Source organism: Exserohilum turcica (assembly GCF_000359705.1).
Source record: "Exserohilum turcica Et28A unplaced genomic scaffold SETTUscaffold_9, whole genome shotgun sequence".
Lineage (NCBI taxonomy): Eukaryota > Fungi > Ascomycota > Dothideomycetes > Pleosporales > Pleosporaceae > Exserohilum > Exserohilum turcicum.
Genome location: NW_007360310.1, coordinates 1,069,551 through 1,090,880, shown reverse-complemented (window position 1 = coordinate 1,090,880; position 21,330 = coordinate 1,069,551). Strand labels below are relative to the sequence as shown.

The following is a 21,330-nucleotide window of genomic DNA, read 5'->3' as shown; positions in this document are numbered from 1 at the left end:
CCCATGCGCGATGCAGATCTCGACTGGGAGAAGGAGGTGGGCTTTGGCGATTCGTCTAGCGTGAACTTTGTGCGACAGGCTGCGCAGTTGGTCAAGGAGAACAGTGAGTGATTATCATGTCTTTGATCAAGTCATGTCTCGTGTGTGCTAACCAGCAACAGTTGACTTCTTGCAACAACGACAGGCAGTAAGTATTTCACCGGCAAACCAGACAAAGTATACGTCGCGTCTTGTAGGACAGTTTTTGCTTTCCTTCTGGCTTCCCAGCGTGTAATACTGTTGCGAAGATTGGATTTTGCCAGAGCTCTTTGGCTCGGCTTTTCATTGGCGTCAGATGTCGTTTTCTGCATGTCTGGCATCGAGACGATTTGGCGCATTTTTTTTCTTAACGAATTTCCCATGTGTGACGGCCTGATTTACGAGAGAAAGAAAGAAAGAAAACAACAACAACAATACGCCCTCTTTCCTTACACTCACGAAAAAAATACGTTGGACAGGGATCATGGCGCGGCAATGTGTTTTTTTTTGCCCCCTGGTCTACGCAGTCACGGCCTGTAGCAGCTTCGCGGTTGCTTCGCGGATCTATGAGAATTAGTTAATACCCTCTTCACATCTTTCTTTCTTTTTCTTCTTTTTCCTTTTCTTATAGTTCTATTCATGTCTAGATAGAAGGGGGAATCTGGGGCTCATGCTACCTTGGTAGGACATGGGGGGGAGCGCGATGTGCGTATATCCTAGTAATGAATCCAATATCCTAGTAACGAATCCATAGTCGTGGAAAACTTTTGTTGCATGACTTGCAGATCAGCCGGTTTTACTGCTTGGCCCCCCCCCCCCCGAAACATGACATGCCTGGAGTATAATAGCTTGAGCCCTCTATAACCCATGGGGCTTTTCCTGTCCTCGCGCCTTTCTGTCGGCCCGAAACCTTGTCTCTTCAGCACCTAACCCCACCTCAATCCAAGATGTCGTCTTGCAGGTGTCAGCGGAACCGCCCGATGCATGTGTGTGTGTGTGTGTGCGTGCTGCAGATACATGGACGCGTCGTTGGCGTACTTGGCCCTTTGGCCTAGGCCGCGCGATCCAGCCGCTTCATGGCTTACCTGCGTACAGAAAACAAGGCAGAGACAGAAAAAAAAAGCCCCATTGTCTCAATCCAGCCCGGGATGTCCTATAGTTTCTGCTGCTTAACGCAAAGGGCGCGGGGGAGGGGGGGTAATGAAGCGAGCATAGTACATGTAACATGGTAAAACCCGGCTCGACTCGACACACTCAGCACACTCCGCACGCAGCACAGCATACGCACAGCACACTCACATCATCATCATTACATACCAAGTGGAAGATCCTCCCGCAACAGACCCTCTTTTTTTTTAGTCCGTAGATGATCCCCTCCCCCCCTTCTTTTAGCTTGCTCGCGTTCGCTAATCGCAATGCTAAATGTCCTAGTACGTACCAAGTTACCGTTGGATATAGCACACACACACACACACACACATGTGCCAATCTCACAAACCTAGATGCCCGACTATTATGTTTACCCGAGGGCCACTAGGTATAATAGCAGAAAAGGGACCAAGTCGGTTGGGGTCTGGCGAATCAGTGGTGTGAACGTCGACTTGGTAACTGTGAGGTGTGTGTGTGTGTGTGTGTGTGTGTGTGTGTGGGGTTCCCCCCCCTCTTTTTGCCCAGCTGCTACAATCCCCCGCTAATGCTAATGCTAATGCTGATGCTGATGCTGATGCTGATGCTGACTGACAGACAGTACGGGTATACCAGTATCAGTGCCAGCATGGATGATTTAGCGCACATGTAGATGTGTGCACAAACATCCTACCTACACCCAACACATACATAGCCACACGTGCGTGCGCCCTCCGCCTCCGCCTCCGCCTCCGCTCCGCCTCCCCCGCATTTCACTCCAATCCAATCCAATCCACCACGACTGTACCGGGCAACGCATGCGAGACGCGCCCCCGAACCTAACGCAACGCCTCTCTCTCTCTCTCTCTCTCCCACCCTTGCTCTCGTGCGCCCCATGCACATACGCGCGCAACCCGTGCAAATTTTAAAGTTTCAGCCCTGCTAGCGCGCTTCGGGTCTCACGTGCAGTAAACCTGTCTGTGGGTGGGTGGGTGGGTCGGTCTGTCTATCTGTATGTCTGACGCGCAGGACAGCACAGCGCAGCGGAGAGAGAGAGAGAGAGAGAGAAGGGAAGAGAAGGATGGGAGAATGGGAGAATGGGGAAATGCGTGTTAAGCGAGAAGGGTCAAGGGGGGATGGGGGGGGGGAAACACAGACTGGGGGGGTCCTTGTTGCATGCACTACCACTACTTACTATACTTTTGTCGCCCGCCGACGGACAAGGACTTTATTCCTTGATTCGCAAGCACGAGTCGCGAGCTGTAAGTAAAGTGTGTGTGTCTCGTGTGTGTGTGTGTGTGTGTGTTGGCTGCGAGAGCTAAAAGCCTACAGACCTACCTACCTACCTACCTACCTGCTACCAACGCCTGCACATTGCGCAAAAAAAAACAAGCTGTGGTTGCGAAACACAAGTACATACTACAACCAGCTTGCCCCTCTCTCTCTCTCTCTCCCCCTACTCCTTCTCTCGTACGAGAATGGCGTAGCGGGCTGCTGTCCTCCTGCACGCTGAGAGGCGGGGATTTTTAAGCCGACACACACACACACACACACACGGACCGCTACCAGAGAAAAGGGAAACGGACGGGCGGTGGAGATCGGTGGGTGGCCTTGATACCTACCCCCGTGGTTGGTGGTACACTTGATAATTTGTGTGATGCGCGTGCCGTTTTAGCTTAAGGAGGTGTGTGTGTGTGCTGCGTGTACGTGTGTGTGTACGTGTGTGTGTGGAGAGAGAGAGAGAGGATAAGGGGAGAGTCAGGGAAACGAGGGTTTATCGGCGCTTTGACTCTCTCTCTCTCTTTTTTCTTATTTTTTTTTTCTTATTTTTTTTTCTTGGAGGGGGGAGCGTTGTGCGACTTTTGCTTTTTTTTTCTCTTACCTTACCTTCTTCTCCTTCGTCGTTGTCGGTGCACGGATGGTTGGAGGAAAGCCGGGCGTTCGCTACACCTACATCATTACACCTAGGTGTAGGGGGAAAGAGAGAGAGAGAGGGGGGGGGTGGAGATTAATTTACCATGCTAAGAATCAGGGTCTCGTTTCCCCTTTTTTTTTCTTGTCTACTAGTTCCCACTTGCCGTGGGAAATGTGATGTGGGTGGCTTGTGCGATACGAGATTGCGTGCGTGTGTGTGTGTGTGTGTGTGTTACCGGTGTATTGCAATACGACAGTTGTCTGTGTGTATGTGTGTGATATAGTATGCGATACGAGCATCTGTGTAATACGACATGCGTACATGTGTGTGTGAGTGGAGAAGACTTGGCCCGAATCTTGATATTATAACTGGATTGGAGTGGGGTATGTTTTGATTTTCCCTTGCTAATCTGCGATATTTAATAGAACCGAGAGAGAGAGAGAGAGAGAAACAAAAAAAGAAAGAGGAAGATTGTAATAGTTCATTTCACTTTCTAACAAGGGACAGAAAAAAAACACACAGACACACACGCGTATAACGGGAGATCTTTCGGGATATTTCGTGACAATAGAGATAAAACATTAGTTGAACAAAGGAAAAATAAAAAAACCCCATTTCGCTAGTAACCCAAAGTGGGCCTGTGGTATAAGCGTCCCAACTCCATGCGTAAATGTGAGAGAAGAAGTGGTGATGAATACCCTCCCCAGGGCTCATCGTTGATTCGACCCAAAAGAAAGATATGACAGGTATCGATAGCAACTGAAAAGGAAAACAAGATAGAGAGAGAGAGAGAGAGAGAAACACCGAGACACCGAGACACCGAGAGAAAGTGAAAATCACACGTGTAAAAGTACGCTGGAAGCCTGACTACAATCGTCTGCTTCGTCATAGTCATAATCAAATTGGTGATTTTGCAACTCTCTCTCAATCTCGGCACTCATCCATTTCCAGTCGGTAATTGAAAAGCTCTTATTACTGCAACAAATGGTGGTTAGCCAAGTATTCAGATACCATCTCTCTCTCTCTCTCTCTCTCTCTCTCTTATTACACCGAACATACGAAAGCAGCCGGGGGTGGAATTACCTACTGCTTGGCCCGCATCCCCGTGTTTGGGAATAGCAGTCCAATGCCCTCTTCCCAGCCACGCTCCGTCACAATGTCGATGACGGGCCGACCGGTCTCGTCGAGGGCTTGGAGATCTGGGGGGCCGCCCATTTCAATCAGGAGCTTGAGTATCTCGGCGTCGCCGTTTTCCACCGCCTGGAGGATGGCGTTCCACCCACGGTGCATCTTGTTGATATCGGCGCCGCGTGTTAGCAGCATTTGGATAATTTCCGTGTCGCCGCTGTAGCGGCGGAGCGCTTTGACAATCGGGAGGTGCTCGCCTGGGGCGTTGGGGTCCGCATTGGCAACGTCGAGAAGGTAGCGGACAATGACTTTGCGCTCCTCGCGGATGGCCGTGGTAAGGGGAGAGAAGACGCCGCAGTTCTTGTCTTCGACGCTCACGCCGGCTTCCAAAAGGAACTTGATGCTGTCGAGTTGGTTGGCGACGACGGCCATTTCCACGACACCGCGGAAGGCCCGTGGGTTTGGAGTTGCGGCGAGAAGTTTCTTGAGAATTTCGGGGCGTTTGACCGCCATGCAGAGGGGCCAGTCCTCGCCTCGAATTGCGGGATCCGCGCCTCGTGATAGCAAAAGGTCGACGAGCTCGCTCCGGTCTTCCCGGATAGCGGTTGTGAGCGCTGTACAGCCCTCTGGTGTTCGGTCATTAGGGTTGACCCCATGGTCCAGTAGGTAGATTATGGCGTCCTTGTCGTTGGACTTGACAGCAGTCTCGATAATACCCTTGGGCTTGTGTAGGTCTGCACCAGCTGCTACCAATTGTGGGAGAAAGTGTGTGCGCTTATGAGTGATGCACTTGAAAGCCGGGTATTCTGCCGCACAAAAGTTGGGGTCTGCGCCGTGGTCGAGCAGGTATGTAACGATTTCGGGGCTATTGTCGCGAATGGCCGAGCACAGTGGTGTGTAGACATTATCTTTCCGCACGTTTGGTGACACACCAGCTTCCATGAGGATCTTGATGGATTCGAGCTTTTTCAAGCTAGCAGCCAGCTCCATAACACCTGGTGTCTTCTTGTGGTCGGAGCCCCGTTGAAGGAGAAGCTGGAGGGCTTTGGGCTTGTAGCATGATGGCCATAGAGGATGTTTAGGGCCAGGGAGGTTGGGGTTTGCGCCGTGGTCGAGTAGCACCGTCATTAGGTCTACGCGGTTTGCTTGGATAGCCTGGAACAACGGAGTAGTACCTTCTCCGTTCTTAGCATCGGCGTCTCCCTTGCAACTGAGGAGTACTTCGACACATTTTGGCGAAGTTGTCTTGTTCATTGCGGAGATGAGTGCTGTCGAACCGTTCTCCATGACGAACCCAATATCACCCCCACTAGTAAGGAATATCTGAACAAAGTCGATGTAATTTTGCGTTGCGGCCAATGACAAGGGAGACTCGGAGTCGGGGCCAGCCGAAAGATTCGGGTCAGCGCCATGCTTGAGCAAAACCTTTGCGCATTCGAGGCTCTGGGTACGAGTGGCGGCGAACAAGGGCGTGATGCCTTCACGGTCGAAGCCGTTGGCATCCGCACCATAGCGAAGGAGCAAGACAAGAGTCTCTACATCTTGGTTGTGTACGGCGACCCGAAGCATTGCAGACTCGACGTGTGGCTCTGCTTTGGCGCCACCTTCGAGCAATTGCTCCAGGATCCGGTGTCTTCTCTGTTCAACCGCACTGAAGAGTGCAGCTTTGCCACCAATGTTCTTTGATCCGCCACTCTGGCGCGGACCCCAGTTTTGGGAAGCTACGACAGAATCGACCTTGGATGAAGGCAGCGGTTCCTCGAAACGATCGCGATCTCCAAGGCTGAGCGCACGCAGCTTTTCCTCCATGGGCGAACGACCGGAATATGATGAGATGGCGTCCTCGAATGCAGCTTCGTCGTGATAGCGAAGGTTCTGTTGATACATGGTCTCTCTAACCGATTCGCTCGAACGAGCACTTTGTGGAGGCCGCCAGGCCTTTTGGTGCACATCGACAGCACTCGCTGCCAATGCAATCTCCTCTTGTCGCGAGTGCGCACGGTCACTGTGGTAAGAGTAGCCTTCTTCGAGGCGAAGGTCGTGTAGGGATGGCCTGTCTACTTGAGTAGGTGTGGACATGAGTACAGATTCTTGGAGATGGCCGATAGCTTTTGGTGGCGTCGGTGGGAGATGCGCTGTTGGAGCAGGATGCAGAGGGGGAAGGCTTGCAGCTTTGCTGGGGTCTAGACGGTCCAGCGCAGCTATCAGCCCGGCATAGCCAATTCCCATCGAGGCATCCGCTTTGGCTTCGCCAAGTGTCCATCGGAACATGGCTGAGCTGACTTTGAGCGAGTCACGACTCCGGGACAGTGTGTGGCGCATTTTATCAATGTCAGTATCGGCAAACATCATTCGAAACTTCATGCCAAAGCCGCCCTTGTGGTTCTCCTTGTCGACAACTGAAAAGGGGCTGCGTTAGCACGATGACGCGAATAGATGGAAACGCAGAACCGATAACAGAACAAAAGCAAATTACTGCTGAGACTTACATTTGTTGACCATCTGAGCCAGCACCGAGAACTCCTCTCCGACCTGACGAACCCGCCTGTCAAGCTCCTGGGAAACTTCCACAGGGAGCCCGGAGCGTGATTTGCTAGTTTCTGCAACACCAGACTCGATGGACCATAGTACCTAGTGGACACAGTGAGCTTTGTTGTATCAAGGATTGCCGTGCGAGATGTACCTGGCAGAGTCCTACGAACTCTCTTGAAAGCGGCTCAAAGCCATGGAGAGGTGTCTTCGCAGTGCTCAGATATTCGAGCATGCGAATCGCAATCGTGTTTCCTTGTGCATTGATGCGCTTGCACAGGTCAAGCGAAGTTTCTTTTACTGGAGCCATGGCTGAAAGTGAGAGAAAGGAACGAAGGCTGAGGAAAGAAGAAACACAGAGCAGCGGGCGGGTCAACGAGTCTTCTTTACATACAGAGAGTGCACTACCAAGCGGCCCAGACTCGACACCCTCTCCAAGTAAGAACAGGCACCACGGTAAGTTAACCCATTCGCTTGCTCTAGGCTACATGGGCCTCGAGTCAAGCACCCGTATTCAAACGAATCGCGTTATGCCCTAGCTCCAAAGCTGTACAGGACGTTCGAGGGGGCCTGGAATAAAGTTTAGCTTATCGCCCGCTCCGGGCCCCTGCACCCTATCCTTGTGGCGACTTTCCAAAGCCCATCCAAGGATATCCTGAACTTGACAGCTGCCATACCACGTGAAAATTGCGTCTATGGGGGGAAGTCTAGGACCGACCCTAGCGGTCCAAAAGGGAGTCTTCTCTTCAATTGAATAGACTTTTCCCATCTTTGCATATGCATGCTACGCCCTAGTACTCGGCTATCTCGTTCTAGGTTTGTTCTAGCTGATAGCCGTGAGTCAAGTCGCAGACTGTGTCCATTGACGTGCCGAATGGGGTCGTCTTGCCAACCATCTTCTCCAATTTGTGGCAGCCTTGCATGTGTATGTGGATTACTGGATTGTGATAATGCAGTCGTGCAAAGCTTCGGCATGGCTCCGGAGATTAATATCGGTGAAGATTTGTCGAGCTAATGTATAGTGCCCGTCACAGTGGCCTGCGTCCTGGCTACATGACATTGACTCGGGTACCAAGTAACGGATCCAGTCCATCAGCTGCGGCGTACACGCCCACCATGTTGAGCGAACGGAGCGCCGAACCTGAACGGGGGAAAGCAATTTGACAAACGCCACTGCTCCCAAATGCGGTTTCCATGGTGACTTCATTTCTGTCTTGACGCATGCCCATGATCTTCAGCCCAACCTTGGACCTGTGCCGAGGCTGGAGAAACCCAACGCTTGTGCGTAATGTGCACCGTTTCACTAGGTGTATTCCAGCGCTGATCATCGGGTACACAGGTCGGCCTGATTTTGCCGCACACAAATAGCCAGCGATGGGCTAGTGCACTCCGAAAAGGCCAGCGAAGTTTCTGTAGACATCCCTTGCTCTTGAGTCATAGGCGTATGTGGCTGCGCGGCACAAGATCGCAATCGAGATCTTTTGGGATATAACAGCCAACGACATGAGTAGGGGGCGAACTGGTTTCCAGTGGACATGGCCCCGGCATGTTAGCAAGGTCGTTAGCAAGGTCCGTTGGGCCAGTTGAACGTTCCAAATTTAAAGGCCGTAAGGTGGATCTGGGCATCATCGTCCGCCGTGAGGCTGAGGGGTCTAGCCAGGTTATGAGCGCCTGCAGCTCGCCACGACGTACCTTAGTAGATAGGCAACACGACTGGCGCTGGACTAAGGTTTCGGCATTGAGACGCAAACTGCGACATCCAAGGGTTTTTCGCTCCACCAGCTGTGCAGAGCTCTCTTAGCAGAGCGCATAGCCGATCCTTGCTGAAAACAAGTGTGCCCAACCAACATGGACTACCAACTCTCGTCTGTGACTGCAAATCCCGCGGCCTGAATGGCCGTCACGGGATGTGCGCAGACAGGATCTTCCCCCCAAAAGGCTAAGGGCCTGTTCGGTTCTCCGTTTCCTTTCTCCGTTTCCTTCGCTGCTTTGGGTTTAGCGTTTCTATTAGCGTAGTACAGTACTACAGCGGTAAGTTTTGTGACTCCGAAACTAGCCAAGGCCTGCCTTAGCCACCGTATTCTTAGCTTAGCATTTTTTTATCTAATTAGCTTTACTTATTTCAGGATTGTTTTCTTCTGCTTAGCTTACTATAATAGCCTAGTTAGTGATAATTACTGTATAAGAAAGCCTTACGTCATGCCTAACCTGTGCGAAACTCAGTCTAAAAGTCACAAAACTTACCGCTATAGTACTGTAGATAGGCTTACTAGATTAAAAGAACACAGAATAGAGAGCTGTTCGGTAAAACGCCATTTCGTTGATTACGTAAGCTACCACGTCATAGATAGCACAGCATTGGTGTAACTATGTCAGCAAACGGAGTTTTTAGAAAGAATAGCACCTTAGAGGGTGCCATCTTTGAACGGAGCTCCGTTTCGCCCAAAGTAGTAGAAATAGAGGGCAAATAAGCACTAAGCAGGGTTTGTTTTATTAGCGCTGCACTAACAAAACGGAGCCTCCGTTTGTGCCATCTGAACCTCCGTTTTACTGAACAGGCCCTAATAACACAGCCCCTCAGGGCCTGCAAATCCTCCGCGATTTTTCGTAGCGGCTCGATCCTACCATCGTCCAAACACATGCCCAAGCGCCACGGGGTACTAGCCCTGCCACGCTAATGGCACACCATCTGCGCCACACAGGGGTGGCCATGCAGCGTGATAAAGCACTCTATGCCCTTGTCAACCTCTTCGCCGTTTGTCCTAGTTCGAGTCGCCGCTGTACCTGTACGTGTACCGTTTCGTCTCTTAGCAGTGGGTTCGCATTCATGCCGCCTGGAAAACTCGGAGTTGTACGTGGCCATGTGTGGAGCGTTGGCATGGTGTTCCACGACCTAAAGCTGTTTTTTGGAAAAAGGGGAAGGGTGGCCAAGTGCGGCGCAGCAAGGTACGATCGGAAATGAACGTGGAGAGATAACTCAGCACGCCAGAGGGGCGCTTGGAAAGGAGGGCCTGCTCAATGGAACTGCCGTATCATGGTAGCGACTGACATGGAGCTTCGGACAGCGGTGCTGAGGCAGCCGTCTTGACATGCACCAGAATTACGCCATTGTGTTATGATTAGGGATGTTCCGTAACTGGACCGTAACTGGTACGGTATTGGTAAGCACCGTAATTACAGCCCTGCAGAGCCTCGTTTACCGGAGGTTTGACCTCCGGACCTCCGTAGTCGCGCACAGACCCGTTTTTGCACAGTTTTTGGTAGTTTGGCGACGTGGCCTATATAGCTATCTTTTCCGTAACACTCTACCTACCAAAAACCTAGTGGTGACGAGCCGCCTGGTGGTGACGAGCGAGGCTGGTGGTTACGAGGCTGGTGGTGGCGAGCCGGCTGCTGCAAAACCAGTACTAGTACTAAATGCGTTAGCTTGTTACAATGTAATCACAACACCCATTTCTGTATGGTAACTGATACAATACCGTAATTACCACGATTTTGGGCTCGCTTACCGTAATAGAACATCACAAGTTGTGATCCACGCGGCTCAAGGCCATGTCTCTCCGCAGGCTTGTTTCATGGCCTGCGGTCATCTGCCGTGCCGCCCTATCAACTAGTCGATCCAAGGAGGCGGTATTCACGGCATACGCGGACGACTAGCCCTCGCCCTATGTACACAGGCATCCTCGATACACGGTGTCAGTGTAGATGTGTAGTAAACACGCACGTGGAGATGCGTATGCTCCTGCACAGGCAGAACCGCTGATCAGTGCTTCCCCAATATTGCGATTTCATGCATGGCGCCACCCAGCGGACATGCCGCCCCCAATAAACTTGGCTGATAGGCGAATATTGTGCTCGGGTCCGAAAGGGCCATACTGTGGTATTTGCATTGTTGTCGCACCCGTGTGTGCATGTCCATGTCTTCTCCGCAGGGCGGGCTTGCCTGAAACAGCCTGGGGAATTCTCGTCATTCGAGGTGTGACAAGATGTTTGGATGCATATCGATATGAAGAGTTATTAGTAGCAGGGTAAGTAAGGGGGTGTAAGTGGCGGCGCCACATGTCAAGGCAAATTGCGGATGAGAATCGAGACTGCGCGCTCGCTACACGGCATGGACGCCTGCTCACGTGATCAGAAGTCAAACATGCACGGTCCCTTTGGCCTTGGGCGCAACACCAGCTCACTGCGCTTCATATCCCGGACAACAGCCCAGAAATCACGCGACTGTCGTCTCACGACGCCACCATGAGTGACCAGAAACAGAATCTCGCCGAGTCTGGCGACGTCATGCCTGCCGACCTGTCCACTTTCAACATGGCCGATCTCGTAAAGACGCCGCACAATGCGCGTCTCTACAAGGAAGTACAGAAGCTCAAGACGCTCATCAACGACCTGGTAGACTACCAGCTTGCGCACCCCAGGAACCCAAAATCGGAATCGCGCGAGGACCGAGAGAACGAGAGAAAGGCGACGCTGGAAATCGAGAAGAGGGAAAAGTACATCCGCGCGCAACTGTCCATCATCAAGACGCTTTACAGGCAGAGCGTGCTCAAGGTGCGCGAGGAGAAGGCAAAGACATCAGATGATCGGGCAGTCAATGACGCGCTCATTCTGGGTCTGCACAACTTGAAGTATGAGGAGCAGTCGCTGCGCTCAGAGATCTCTGCTGCTGAAAATTACGAGTATGTTGCCCTGCAGGATGCTGTATTACAAAACTGACAGATTTGCAGTCACAAGTATATGAAACTCCCCCTCATCTCCCGCGAACAGTTCCTTAAAGAATTTCCTGAGCACAAGGAATCGACCGAGCACGAGCTCATGACAGCGCGCATCGAACACGAACACCAAGTCCGCCTCAAGCTGGAAGAGCGGCGACAGGAGAAACTCAAGCAGAAACAGAAGCTCATTGCAGAAGTCAAGAAGGGCAAGGATGATCTCACTAAGCTTGATACAATGGTTGAGAAGTTCATCGAGGCTGCAGAGCCCATCAAAAAAGTGCTGGCTACAGAGTAGATGGATATTGCCGGATTCTGGAACTATATCGCAAGCTATTGGGCCACACCTCACATGCTCACGAGAAAGAGGCGTACGTAAGACATCAGGCGTCAGATACAACAGCTTGCAATCACCTTGCCAGGCCTGACGGCATCCGCCGCGACGAAACCGGCCACAGTACCGAAGCCTGCTGCCTTGGGACCACGAAGGAGGGCTGACACATATCTTTATTGGCAATCCGACTGGTCAGACATTGCATGGATTGCATGAGGATCCGTCTATTCACATATGGTTAATCGGAAGCTACACGCAAGATGCGTTGGGTTTGTTTGTCAGAGGCAAGATCATTGCTTTCACGGCAAGGGCACGATATCCCTTAAAGCTTTAGAGACGGGCCGTGACATACAAGGGGGGTTGCTGATGCATAAGACCTTGGTGATTTTTCCTCGGCTGTATATGGTAACTTGGCGGCTCAAATAGTTATGTATCGCTGCACGAATGAAGTCCATATTTTTGTTTACCCAATCTACGACTTCCCATGCGCGTGTGAGAGGTTAAGGTGGAATGTCATGGGCTGAGTCTGGGAGCCGTCAGTTCATTGTGGGGCAGGGCCCCCGGTCTATCACTTATCTTAGCGCGTCAACGATCTGCGGCCATGCGCTCACACCTCCGCGTTGGGCTCGTGCCTACACTTCCCGCAACGTTCCTCTTACCCTTCACTTCTACCCTGATGGCGGCTTCGTTCCAGGGAAGCGCCGAAATCTCGAGCGCCAGTCCTTATGCACTTACTGACACCCGGAAGCCTGGAAAGGGGCCATCGCCTCCCGCGCAAGATGCCTCGAGTAGCATCCGTACCATACTCTCTCTGTTCGCCATACCGGAGGCGCAGAGGGAAGAAGAACCACCCGCGAAGCGGCGCAAAGTCGCAGATGGCAGCGCTGTGTCCATACAGTCGCTGCCCGAAGTTAGCGACAAGAACAGCATTGTGTTGGCCCACATGTGTCTGGAATTGGTGGGTACATACATTTTGTCTCCACGATGTTAGACTGACACATGTACAGAAGTCACCTCCTGCATCGCCCGCGGGCCCTAGTATGATGTACATGCCGACCGAATTACAAGAATCTGTAGCCCTAGAGCTGGAGCTCGTCCGCAGGGAGCACTCTCAGCCGGCTCTCCGAATAGAGCTCTTCAACATAGCCAGGAACACTGGAGTAGACCTGGTTGCCGCGACGCCGGCCCCTGTACTAGACTCGATACTACCGCACCTCCGGAACGCCGCCACACTTGCCACTACGCGGCGTGGGAAAAAGTCCAAGCCTGTGTTTCGGGCTGCCTTCAGTCGCTGTCTGCTGCATCGGCCTAAGCCTGGACAAGCCTCCTACAAGTTGCAAGTCGAGATACGATGGACATTAGGCATATCAGTCGTTGAAGACCATAATGTGCGGGGACACTTTATGAATGAGGACCTGAAGCTTCTCTCGTCTTACACAAGGGATGCAGCCACGCAGGACGACAAGAAATGGACCCTGTCTGATTTCTACGACTCTGTCCATGTACCACCGCCAGATCTCAAGGTCTCGCCACGCATCGGACAAGCTCTGACAGATACGGCAATGTTGCCTTTCCAAGAGCGCACTGTGGATTGGCTCCTCCGACGCGAAGGTGTCACATTCTCTCCCTCAGGCGCACTCGAACCTTTTGTCAACACTTCGCCACCGGCCTCGTTGCGACAGACGCAGGATGCAACAGGGCGACTGTGCTACGTGAGCCAGCTCCGGGGCACTATAGTAACCGACTTGGCTGCGGCAAAAGGGGATTCGCTGCAAGCACTTAGAGGCGGGATCCTCGCTGAGGAGATGGGTCTGGGCAAGACGGTTGAGCTAATCGCGCTCATATCGCACCACAAGCGAGATGTCCCCCCGGGCAATGTCTACGATGAATATACAGGTGTCCATGTAAAACCTTCTGGGGCTACATTGATCATTACCCCACCCTCCATTCTGGAGCAGTGGATAAGCGAAATGCATACCCATGCCCCCGAGCTCAAGGTCTGCCATTACAAGGGACTCCCACCTACATCAGCACCGAAGAACCAACATGACGCGGCATCGATTGATTATTTGATGCAACACGATGTAGTTGTGACCACATACCAAGTCCTCTCCAAAGAGATCCACCATGCCGTTCCTCCCCCTGATCGCAGCTCTCGACGCGCCAAACGCCACGAGCGTCGAACTAGCCCGCTCATGGGCATCTCATGGTGGAGGGTCTGTCTTGACGAAGCACAGATGGTAGAGAGTGGAGTGAGTCAAGCCGCCCAAGTAGCTCGAATAATACCACGCTGCAATGCCTGGGCCGTATCCGGAACCCCTCTGCGCAAGGATGTTCAGGATTTACGTGGTCTCTTAGTATTCCTTCGTTGCGATGCTTTTGCAAACAGCAGAGCAGTTTGGAGCCGACTCGACAAAGCATCCTTTACGGGAATATTCCACGAGATAACTCTTCGGAATACAAAAGACAAGATCCGCGACGAGTTGCAGTTGCCACCACAGAAGCGTATTGTCATCACTGTTCCATTCACCACTATCGAGGAACAGCACTACGATGAGATGATGCGCCAAATGTGTGATGCTTGTTGGCTCACACCAGAAGGTTTACCATTGGATGAAGAGCGTGATCTAGAGGATGAGGAGCGGACCGAACGAATGCGGGAGTGGCTGGTTAGGCTGCGGCAGACGTGTCTTCATGTGAATGTTGGCAGAAAGAATCGAAAAGCCTTGGGTGCGAAGAACGGCGCTCTCCGCACTGTAAATGAAGTTTTGGAGGTCATGATAGAACAAAACGACACAAAGTGGAAGGCTGAAGCTCGTGAGATGATCCTTTGCCTACTCAAACAAGGTCACATTCAAGCCTATGCTGGGGATTTTGCCAACAGAGCCAAATCTGCGCTTCCATACTACAGCGCTGCCCTACTAGAGGCACAGTCGTACATCGCAATATGCAGGGCTGAGCTATCAGAGGAACAGGAGAAACTAGGTCGGACTTCTACAGCTAGTCTTCGCGAAGATGGGGAAGGCGATGAGGTAGAGGACGACAAGATGGGCCGTATCCCAGTCTTACGCAAATCGCTGCGATCATTCCTGGAGCTCGAGCATGCTGCACAATTCTTCAGGGCTACATCATTTCATCAAATCAAAGAGGATCCCTCTCTTACCGAGCCAGGCTCCGAGGACTGGCATGAGAAAGACAGAGCCGAGACAAACTACTATGAGGCGGCCAAAGCGGTCCGGCGTGAACTCTTGAAAGAGTCGAAGAACAGAGCTCAGCAGCAAATGGAAAAAGTCAACGCCAAGAAGCCATTTCATCAGATACGCAAAATCAGTGACCTTCCAGACATGGGTGGTATCGAAGCACGGAAAATCCTCGAGACAATGGACAATCTTGGTGATTTCTTGAATGCACAGGCGGAGCAGATACAGATATGGCGCTCGAAGATTGTTGAAATTCTTCTGACGCGACTAATAGACGATGACGACGAACAAGAGACCACTGGCGTGGAGTATGATGAATCACTCAAAGCTCAAGATGAGCTCTATGTGTACATCATGGCTCTTCGCACATTGGTCGCCGACCGTCATGCTGCTGTACATGGGCTTCAGGACGCTCTGGTCGAACACGAACTGAAGGCTGCTGAAAAGAAGGCCCTCAAGAAAGAAAATGAGGAAGATAGGGGCCATGCACCCGAACTAGTCATTGAGGTTGTACACACCCGACGTAAGCTGAAAAGCACACTGAAGGCTGGATCCTTGAAAGGCGTTGTATCAGGCATTCGCTCGCTTATTACTAGTGTACAGTGGAAGGCGGGTGCCGGTGATGTACGCGCTGCAGCAGAATTGAGTATACTCCAGGAGCAACTGAAGAAGGTACAGGCTATTGCTACGGAACAGGCAAAAGCGATTACCGAGTTGGAGAAAGAGCAGGAGATGTATCGAGCCACCATGAACCAGCGCCTGGAGTACTACCGACAGTTTCAACGCATTTCAGATACGGTTGCGAAGTACAAGGAAGACCTAGACGAGACCTTTGACGCTCGTACATTCAACGAAACGGAACGTCTGCGCGAGAAGAAGAAGCAGAGTGCTGCTGGGTTCAAAACAAAGTGCACTTACCTCAAGCACCTCAGAATTGAGAACCAAAACGAAGCTACGGCTGAATGCATCATCTGTAGGGAAGACATTGAAATGGGCGTTCTGACAACATGCGGACACAAATATTGCAAAGAATGCATAAATCAATGGTGGCATGCTCATCGGACTTGTCCCACCTGCAAGCAAAAACTAGGGTCCTCGGATTTCAAAGACATCAGTTTCAAACCCACGGAAATCAAAGCGCAAGAAGAGACGAGCACAGGTACAACGGCCAATACCCCAATGCAGGAGTCTTCTTCCTCCACCCCAGGCCCATCATCCGCAATATCACCGCCATCCATTTATGCGGATATCAGCACCGCCACAATGAAACAGATCAAAACAATCGACCTCGATGGCTCTTTTGGTACAAAGGTCGATATGATTGCACGCCACCTCCTCTGGATCCGGGCCAACGATCCAGGCGCCAAGTCCATCATATTCTCTCAATTCGGCGATTTCTTCTCTGTGCTGCGCGAAGCGTTCAAGAAATGGAAGATTGGCGCCACCAGCATTGCAGACCGCGATGGTATCCGGCTGTTCAAAACGGATCCTTCGATCGAGTGTCTTCTCCTCGACGCAAAATCCGACTCATCAGGACTGACCCTGGTCAACGCCACATACGTGTTTCTCTGCGAACCGCTCATCAACGCCGCCATTGAGCTGCAGGCCATCAGCCGTGTCCATCGTATCGGGCAGAAGCGCGGCACAACCGTCTTCATGTACCTCGTAGCGGGGACGGTGGAAGAAGCCATCTACGACATCAGCGTCAAGAGGCGCCTAGAACACATCTCCTCTTCGTCCGACAACAAACGCAACACCCACCAAGCTCATTCCGACAACAACACCGATACCCCAATGCCCGATGCCGCACAAGCCCTCCGCGTCCTAGGCGAAAACACCCTCGACGCAGCAAACTCGGCAGAACTCCAGGCCGCGCCCCTCCGCAACTTGCTGCGCAAAAAAGGCGACGGTGAAGTCGTGCCTGAGGACGACCTATGGCATTGTCTGTTTGGCAAGCGGAGAAAGACCATCGAGCCCGTCGTGCAGACTGCCATAGACAGGGAGTTGCGCGCTGGCGCTGTAGAAGACAGAATCGCGGATCTGAATGCTATTGCTGCTGTTGCGGCTGATGGGCTGCTTGGAGATAATGCTGGGAATGCTGCTGCTGCTGCTACTGCGGCTGGTCCCGCGGATAGGATGGATGTAGATGCCCGTGTGGATGCAGATGGAGATTTGAATGCTGGAACTAGGTTTTAGCCTTGTTGTATAGAAATGGTGTATCCATCTCTCTCTCTCTCTCTCTCTCTCTCTTCTTTCCCCTTGACCTTTTCATGGTTGTACAGTATACACCCTCATATCCTCCATTCCATTCCATTTTCTTATAATATACACACAGAGTTTTCTTTTCTATTTCGTTTTTGTTCTCGTGCATAACTGCAACGGAAGAATCATCATGTTGCGTATCCATACTCGTACTGTTGGAAAAAGGCTGTTAGATACATACCATGTTATGACCGGCGACTTGGTGGCAATTGAATAAATCGGGGGGTTATTATCGTGCTTGCAGCTTGGTGAGGGATTTTGGTCATGTTCATCGATACAGATGTGCAATACAACATGACTGAATGAAAAAAAAGAGAGAGAGAGAGGGTTCCAGGAGGAAAGAAAAGGGTATCACGCATATTTGCACACACACACAAGACGTTGGAATGGTGAAGTCACAATAGGAATCATGCAAATCACTCAGGAGAACAAAATAAAAAAAAAAGACGGAAGTTTAAGACTGTCTTGACATTTGAGAAAAAAATTTATGTAGTAATATACTCATACTCATAACTACATTCTCATGGAAGAAAAGAAGCCGGGGAACCTGCCGGCGCTGAAGTGGTATCATTTGCGAAAAAATAGAAACAAGACAATCCGAAAGCAAAAACGGAATGGAATGGAATAAGAAAAAAAGGTGCAGAATAAATCCCAGACGCCGCCCGCCACATGAAAGCCAGTATATGCAAAGTTGTGAGTCAGGTATCAGTCTAAGTATGCTGTGCGTGAGAGGTTGGGAGAGGAGAAAGAGAGAGAGAGAAAAGGGTTTTTGTCGCAAACGCCAGCGCTGAAAAAAAAAGGAACGTAAAGAGTGATGAATGAGTGAATGGATGGATGTAAGCGAGAGAAAACGAAAAAAGAGAGTGAGAGATAACAAAGAGAAGGAGAAAAAATATGTACCAGGAAGAAGAAGAAGAAGAAGAAGAGAAAAAAGAAGAGCTTGTAAAACAAGACAAAAAAGAAGAAAAAGACAGGACAAGACAGCAAAAGAAGAAGATCAGACTCTAGGAGTCCTCCAATCCCTTACTTCCTGCCTCGGTCCCTCGTCAAACCCCGCGCGCTCCATCAACTTTGTAAAAGTCGTGTGCGCAGAGTCAGCCGTATATCGATTTGCGCCCCGCATACCAGGAGCTTGTGGGGGCTGCAGGAAGCCAGAGTCGTTGCTGTGGTTTGCAGGGTATACGGCGTTACCACTAGTAGCAGCGGCCGAAGAGGGCATGAGCACGTCGATTGTTTCCGAGCTGGTTGTACGCACGGCACTTGGACGGACTTGGACGTGTGGAGGTAGGGCGCTGGTGCGTCTTGAGCTGGTGCGGCGCGCTGAATGAATGCGTTTGGGTTTCGGCGGCGGCGTTTGATACGGATCGTTGTAGGGGTTTCCGGCGCGGACGGCTGGCGGCGCGGGGTTCGCGGGTAGACTAGCTGTAAAGCCAAAGTTTAGCTTGGGAGTGCGCTCCCACATGCTTTTTATCCTGGGGGTGAAGCCGTGGGCTGCAGTGTTGTTGTTGGTTTCCTTCATGCCCTGCACCACCTTGTTGATGGTATTTGGTGACGACCTGGCAGACCGACTTCCCCTTCGCATAAAGTCGGTACGTGCGGCGTGCTGCGGATCGTAGATGGGATCGCTGATCTGGCGCGCAACATGGCCAAAGTCTCCCGAGTATCGGCTTTTGGCTTGCGTTTCGCGGCGCTTCCTGATGACCCAGAGGAGAGCGAGGGTGCTTAGGGCGCCAACGATGAGGCCGGGGAAGAAGCCTGCAACAAAGGAGCGGACGCTGAAAGAGCGCTTTGTTTCTACGGGGGAAGAGGCGGGGCAGTCTGAGGTTTGGGAGGCAGAGGCCGGGGAAGTGGATGAAGGTGTTGCTGTGGAGGGACTGGAGGGGGATGGTTTGGGCGAAGTGTCTTTGGCGCACATGTTGCTTTGACATGTGTAGCCCAGGGTACAACACTTGTCGCCACACTTGGGTAGCTCAATGCCTTCTGTCTTGGACAGGTGCATCTGGTTATCGGGGTGGAGAGTGGCGTTGAGCTGGGTAACATCGCAGGTGGTGGGCTGGATGTAGGAACAGTCTGAGCCGGCAGGGCAGCAGATGACGGATTTTACAGAGCCGCTGTTGAGGCCCATGCAGGTAGAATCCTTGGGGCAGCAGAAGGATGAGGGAAAGTCACTTCCGCACTGTTGAAGATCGGACTTCCCTGCACATGTTTCTGCCTGTCGTAGGAAGAGAGCGGACGCTTGTGTAGTTGTGATGAACAGAAAGGCGAGGCAGACGAGGGGTATCCTTGATAGCCTCGGAGACACTGTAATTGGAGCCATGGCACTGGCGAGGGCGGGTATGTCTGGAATTATAGTGGAGAGGTCGGACCGGCGACACTCGACGAAGTGACTCGAAATGAAACAGAGTGACGAGAAGACGAAGAGCAGAGAAACAGACAGGAGAGAGCGATCTGCGAAACAAACGGGGATATGCAAACGAGAGGCACGACCTACCTTTGGATATATCTAGGTGCAAAAAGCGAAAAACGCAAGAGCCGCATGTGACGTTGGCCATGTTCTGCAAATAGAGCAGTGGAGGCGCCGAGTGGACAGCAATCATCGTATGGCTGGCCGAACAGCTGTAGGGCGTTGCTAGCAGGGTCGACAGTGGCAGGCGGCTCGTTTGGTCGTGTGGCTATGCGTTGGCCAGCGGTTGGGTGGATGAAACGTGATGCGGGCGCTTGCAGTTTTGGACTTTTTGGTGGGCGAGACGAGGACGCGTCGTGATTGGGCGGCGGGGTTAGCGCGAAGGCCCGCAAGGCTCGGTCGGGGAAAAAGACGAGCTTGGAGGCACGACTTGGCTCTGTCAATTCAATCGCTCGCCCGGCTAATCCACACAGATCATGATTGCACGGTGTCTGGCCCGGCGGCCGGGTGCCATTCCGTCTGCGGCTGGGGCTTGGAGGGTATGTGTGGCGGTGGTGGTGGTGGTCTTGCGCAAGTGGGGGAGAGAGAGAGAGAGAGACTGACGCTGAATAGAGAATACCGTCGCTCGCCCGCAGCAAATACACAGTCCCGGCGCTGGACAACCATGCGGAACTGGAGAAAGAGGGCATCCCGCCGTTGCTCTCGCCCCGGGGGTTCAAGACGGCATATACCGACTACCAGCAGCACATGACTGACGAATTGAACACCATGACTGACGGTACGCCCTGGGCCATTGCGGTGCGAAACGGCATGCGAGACTGATACTGCGAGCGTAGGCCAAGGATACGAGAACCAAGAAGCAAAGTCGCTCGTCATAGAATTCGCCCGCGACCCCACCAAGGCGTACGCCTTCAATGTCGCCAGCATGGCCTTCAACAACCACTTCTTCTTCCGCGGGCTCAACACCAACCCACACGTGCAGTCGCGGCCGTCGACCGACCTGCAGGTGCAAATCAACAAGGACTTTTCGTCCATGGACACACTGCGCGAGACGTTCCTGGCAACGGCCGAGGCCATGTTCGGCCCTGGCTTCGTCTGGCTGGTGCAGACGGACAACACAGCCTTTGGCAGTCTGCGCATCCTGCCGACCTACCTGGCCGGATCACCGCTGTCGGGCGCCCACTACAGGCGGCAGTCGCACGACCTCAACACACACAATGCAGACTCGTACCAAGCGCTGAACACGGTGGGCGCGTTTGGGGCTGCGGCCAAGCAAAATCAAGGGCCCAAGAAGCCGTTGGGCGGCGTGGACGTGGTGCCGCTGCTGTGCGTCAACACGTGGGAGCATGTCTGGTTGCAGGACTACGGCGTCCGAGGAAAGAGAGAGTTCCTCGAGAGGTGGTGGAACCAGATTAACTGGGACACGGTGGCGCAGTTCGCAACGCTGTCGCCGAGACCGGGCCAGGGCAGGCAGTGGAACTTTGAGGGCTTTGCCAGCTAACCAAGCCACTGTATTCTGCGTGTAGAAATATGTGTACAAGACATGTTGCAACACAGCGCCGAAAAGAGCGGTGTTGCGTACAGGGAATATGGACAAGCCATGCTCGCCAACGTTGCAAATTGATTGTGAAGCGCCCTCGCACATGCCTCGCATCATGATTGTCTGCTGATGTCCCGCCATGTCCCATGCACCTACGTGG

At 52.3% G+C, this 21,330-nt stretch overlaps 5 protein-coding genes across 5 annotated transcripts; 3 read left to right on the top strand and 2 right to left on the bottom strand.

Annotated features, from left to right (window-relative positions):
• Positions 1-4,141: 4,141 nt before the first annotated feature.
• Positions 4,142-7,025, bottom strand: SETTUDRAFT_24453 (uncharacterized protein; the record flags this gene model as incomplete). Its single annotated transcript, XM_008032996.1, has 3 exons — positions 4,142-6,585; positions 6,676-6,817; positions 6,870-7,025. The coding sequence occupies 3 exons, from the start codon at positions 7,023-7,025 to the stop codon at positions 4,142-4,144; spliced, it is 2,742 nt and encodes a 913-aa protein (XP_008031187.1).
• Positions 7,026-10,960: 3,935 nt separating this feature from the next.
• On the top strand, positions 10,961-11,728 carry SETTUDRAFT_100331 (uncharacterized protein; the record flags this gene model as incomplete). Its single annotated transcript, XM_008033331.1, has 2 exons — positions 10,961-11,397; positions 11,446-11,728. The coding sequence occupies 2 exons, from the start codon at positions 10,961-10,963 to the stop codon at positions 11,726-11,728; spliced, it is 720 nt and encodes a 239-aa protein (XP_008031522.1).
• A 712-nt stretch (positions 11,729-12,440) lies between these two features.
• SETTUDRAFT_144073 (uncharacterized protein) lies at positions 12,441-17,160 on the top strand (the record flags this gene model as incomplete). Its single annotated transcript, XM_008033330.1, has 2 exons — positions 12,441-12,722; positions 12,772-17,160. The coding sequence occupies 2 exons, from the start codon at positions 12,441-12,443 to the stop codon at positions 17,158-17,160; spliced, it is 4,671 nt and encodes a 1,556-aa protein (XP_008031521.1).
• An 818-nt stretch (positions 17,161-17,978) lies between these two features.
• On the bottom strand, positions 17,979-19,543 carry SETTUDRAFT_124302 (uncharacterized protein; the record flags this gene model as incomplete). Its single annotated transcript, XM_008033329.1, has 1 exon — positions 17,979-19,543. The coding sequence occupies one exon, from the start codon at positions 19,541-19,543 to the stop codon at positions 18,224-18,226; it is 1,320 nt and encodes a 439-aa protein (XP_008031520.1). The 3' UTR covers positions 17,979-18,223.
• Positions 19,544-20,098: 555 nt separating this feature from the next.
• SETTUDRAFT_166361 (uncharacterized protein) lies at positions 20,099-21,244 on the top strand. Its single transcript, XM_008033328.1, has 3 exons — positions 20,099-20,169; positions 20,243-20,408; positions 20,467-21,244. The coding sequence occupies exons 1-3, from the start codon at positions 20,107-20,109 to the stop codon at positions 21,129-21,131; spliced, it is 894 nt and encodes a 297-aa protein (XP_008031519.1). The 5' UTR covers positions 20,099-20,106; the 3' UTR covers positions 21,132-21,244.
• Positions 21,245-21,330: the final 86 nt, after the last annotated feature.

Coding starts and splice junctions, on each gene's coding strand:
- SETTUDRAFT_166361 (XM_008033328.1), top strand. CDS start 20,107: ATGATTGCACGGTGTCTGGCCCGGCGGCCGGGTGCCATTCCGTCTGCG. Junction 20,170..20,242: donor CTGCGGCTGGGGCTTGGAGG/GTATGTGTGGCG, acceptor GACGCTGAATAG/AGAATACCGTCGCTCGCCCG. Junction 20,409..20,466: donor ATTGAACACCATGACTGACG/GTACGCCCTGGG, acceptor CTGCGAGCGTAG/GCCAAGGATACGAGAACCAA.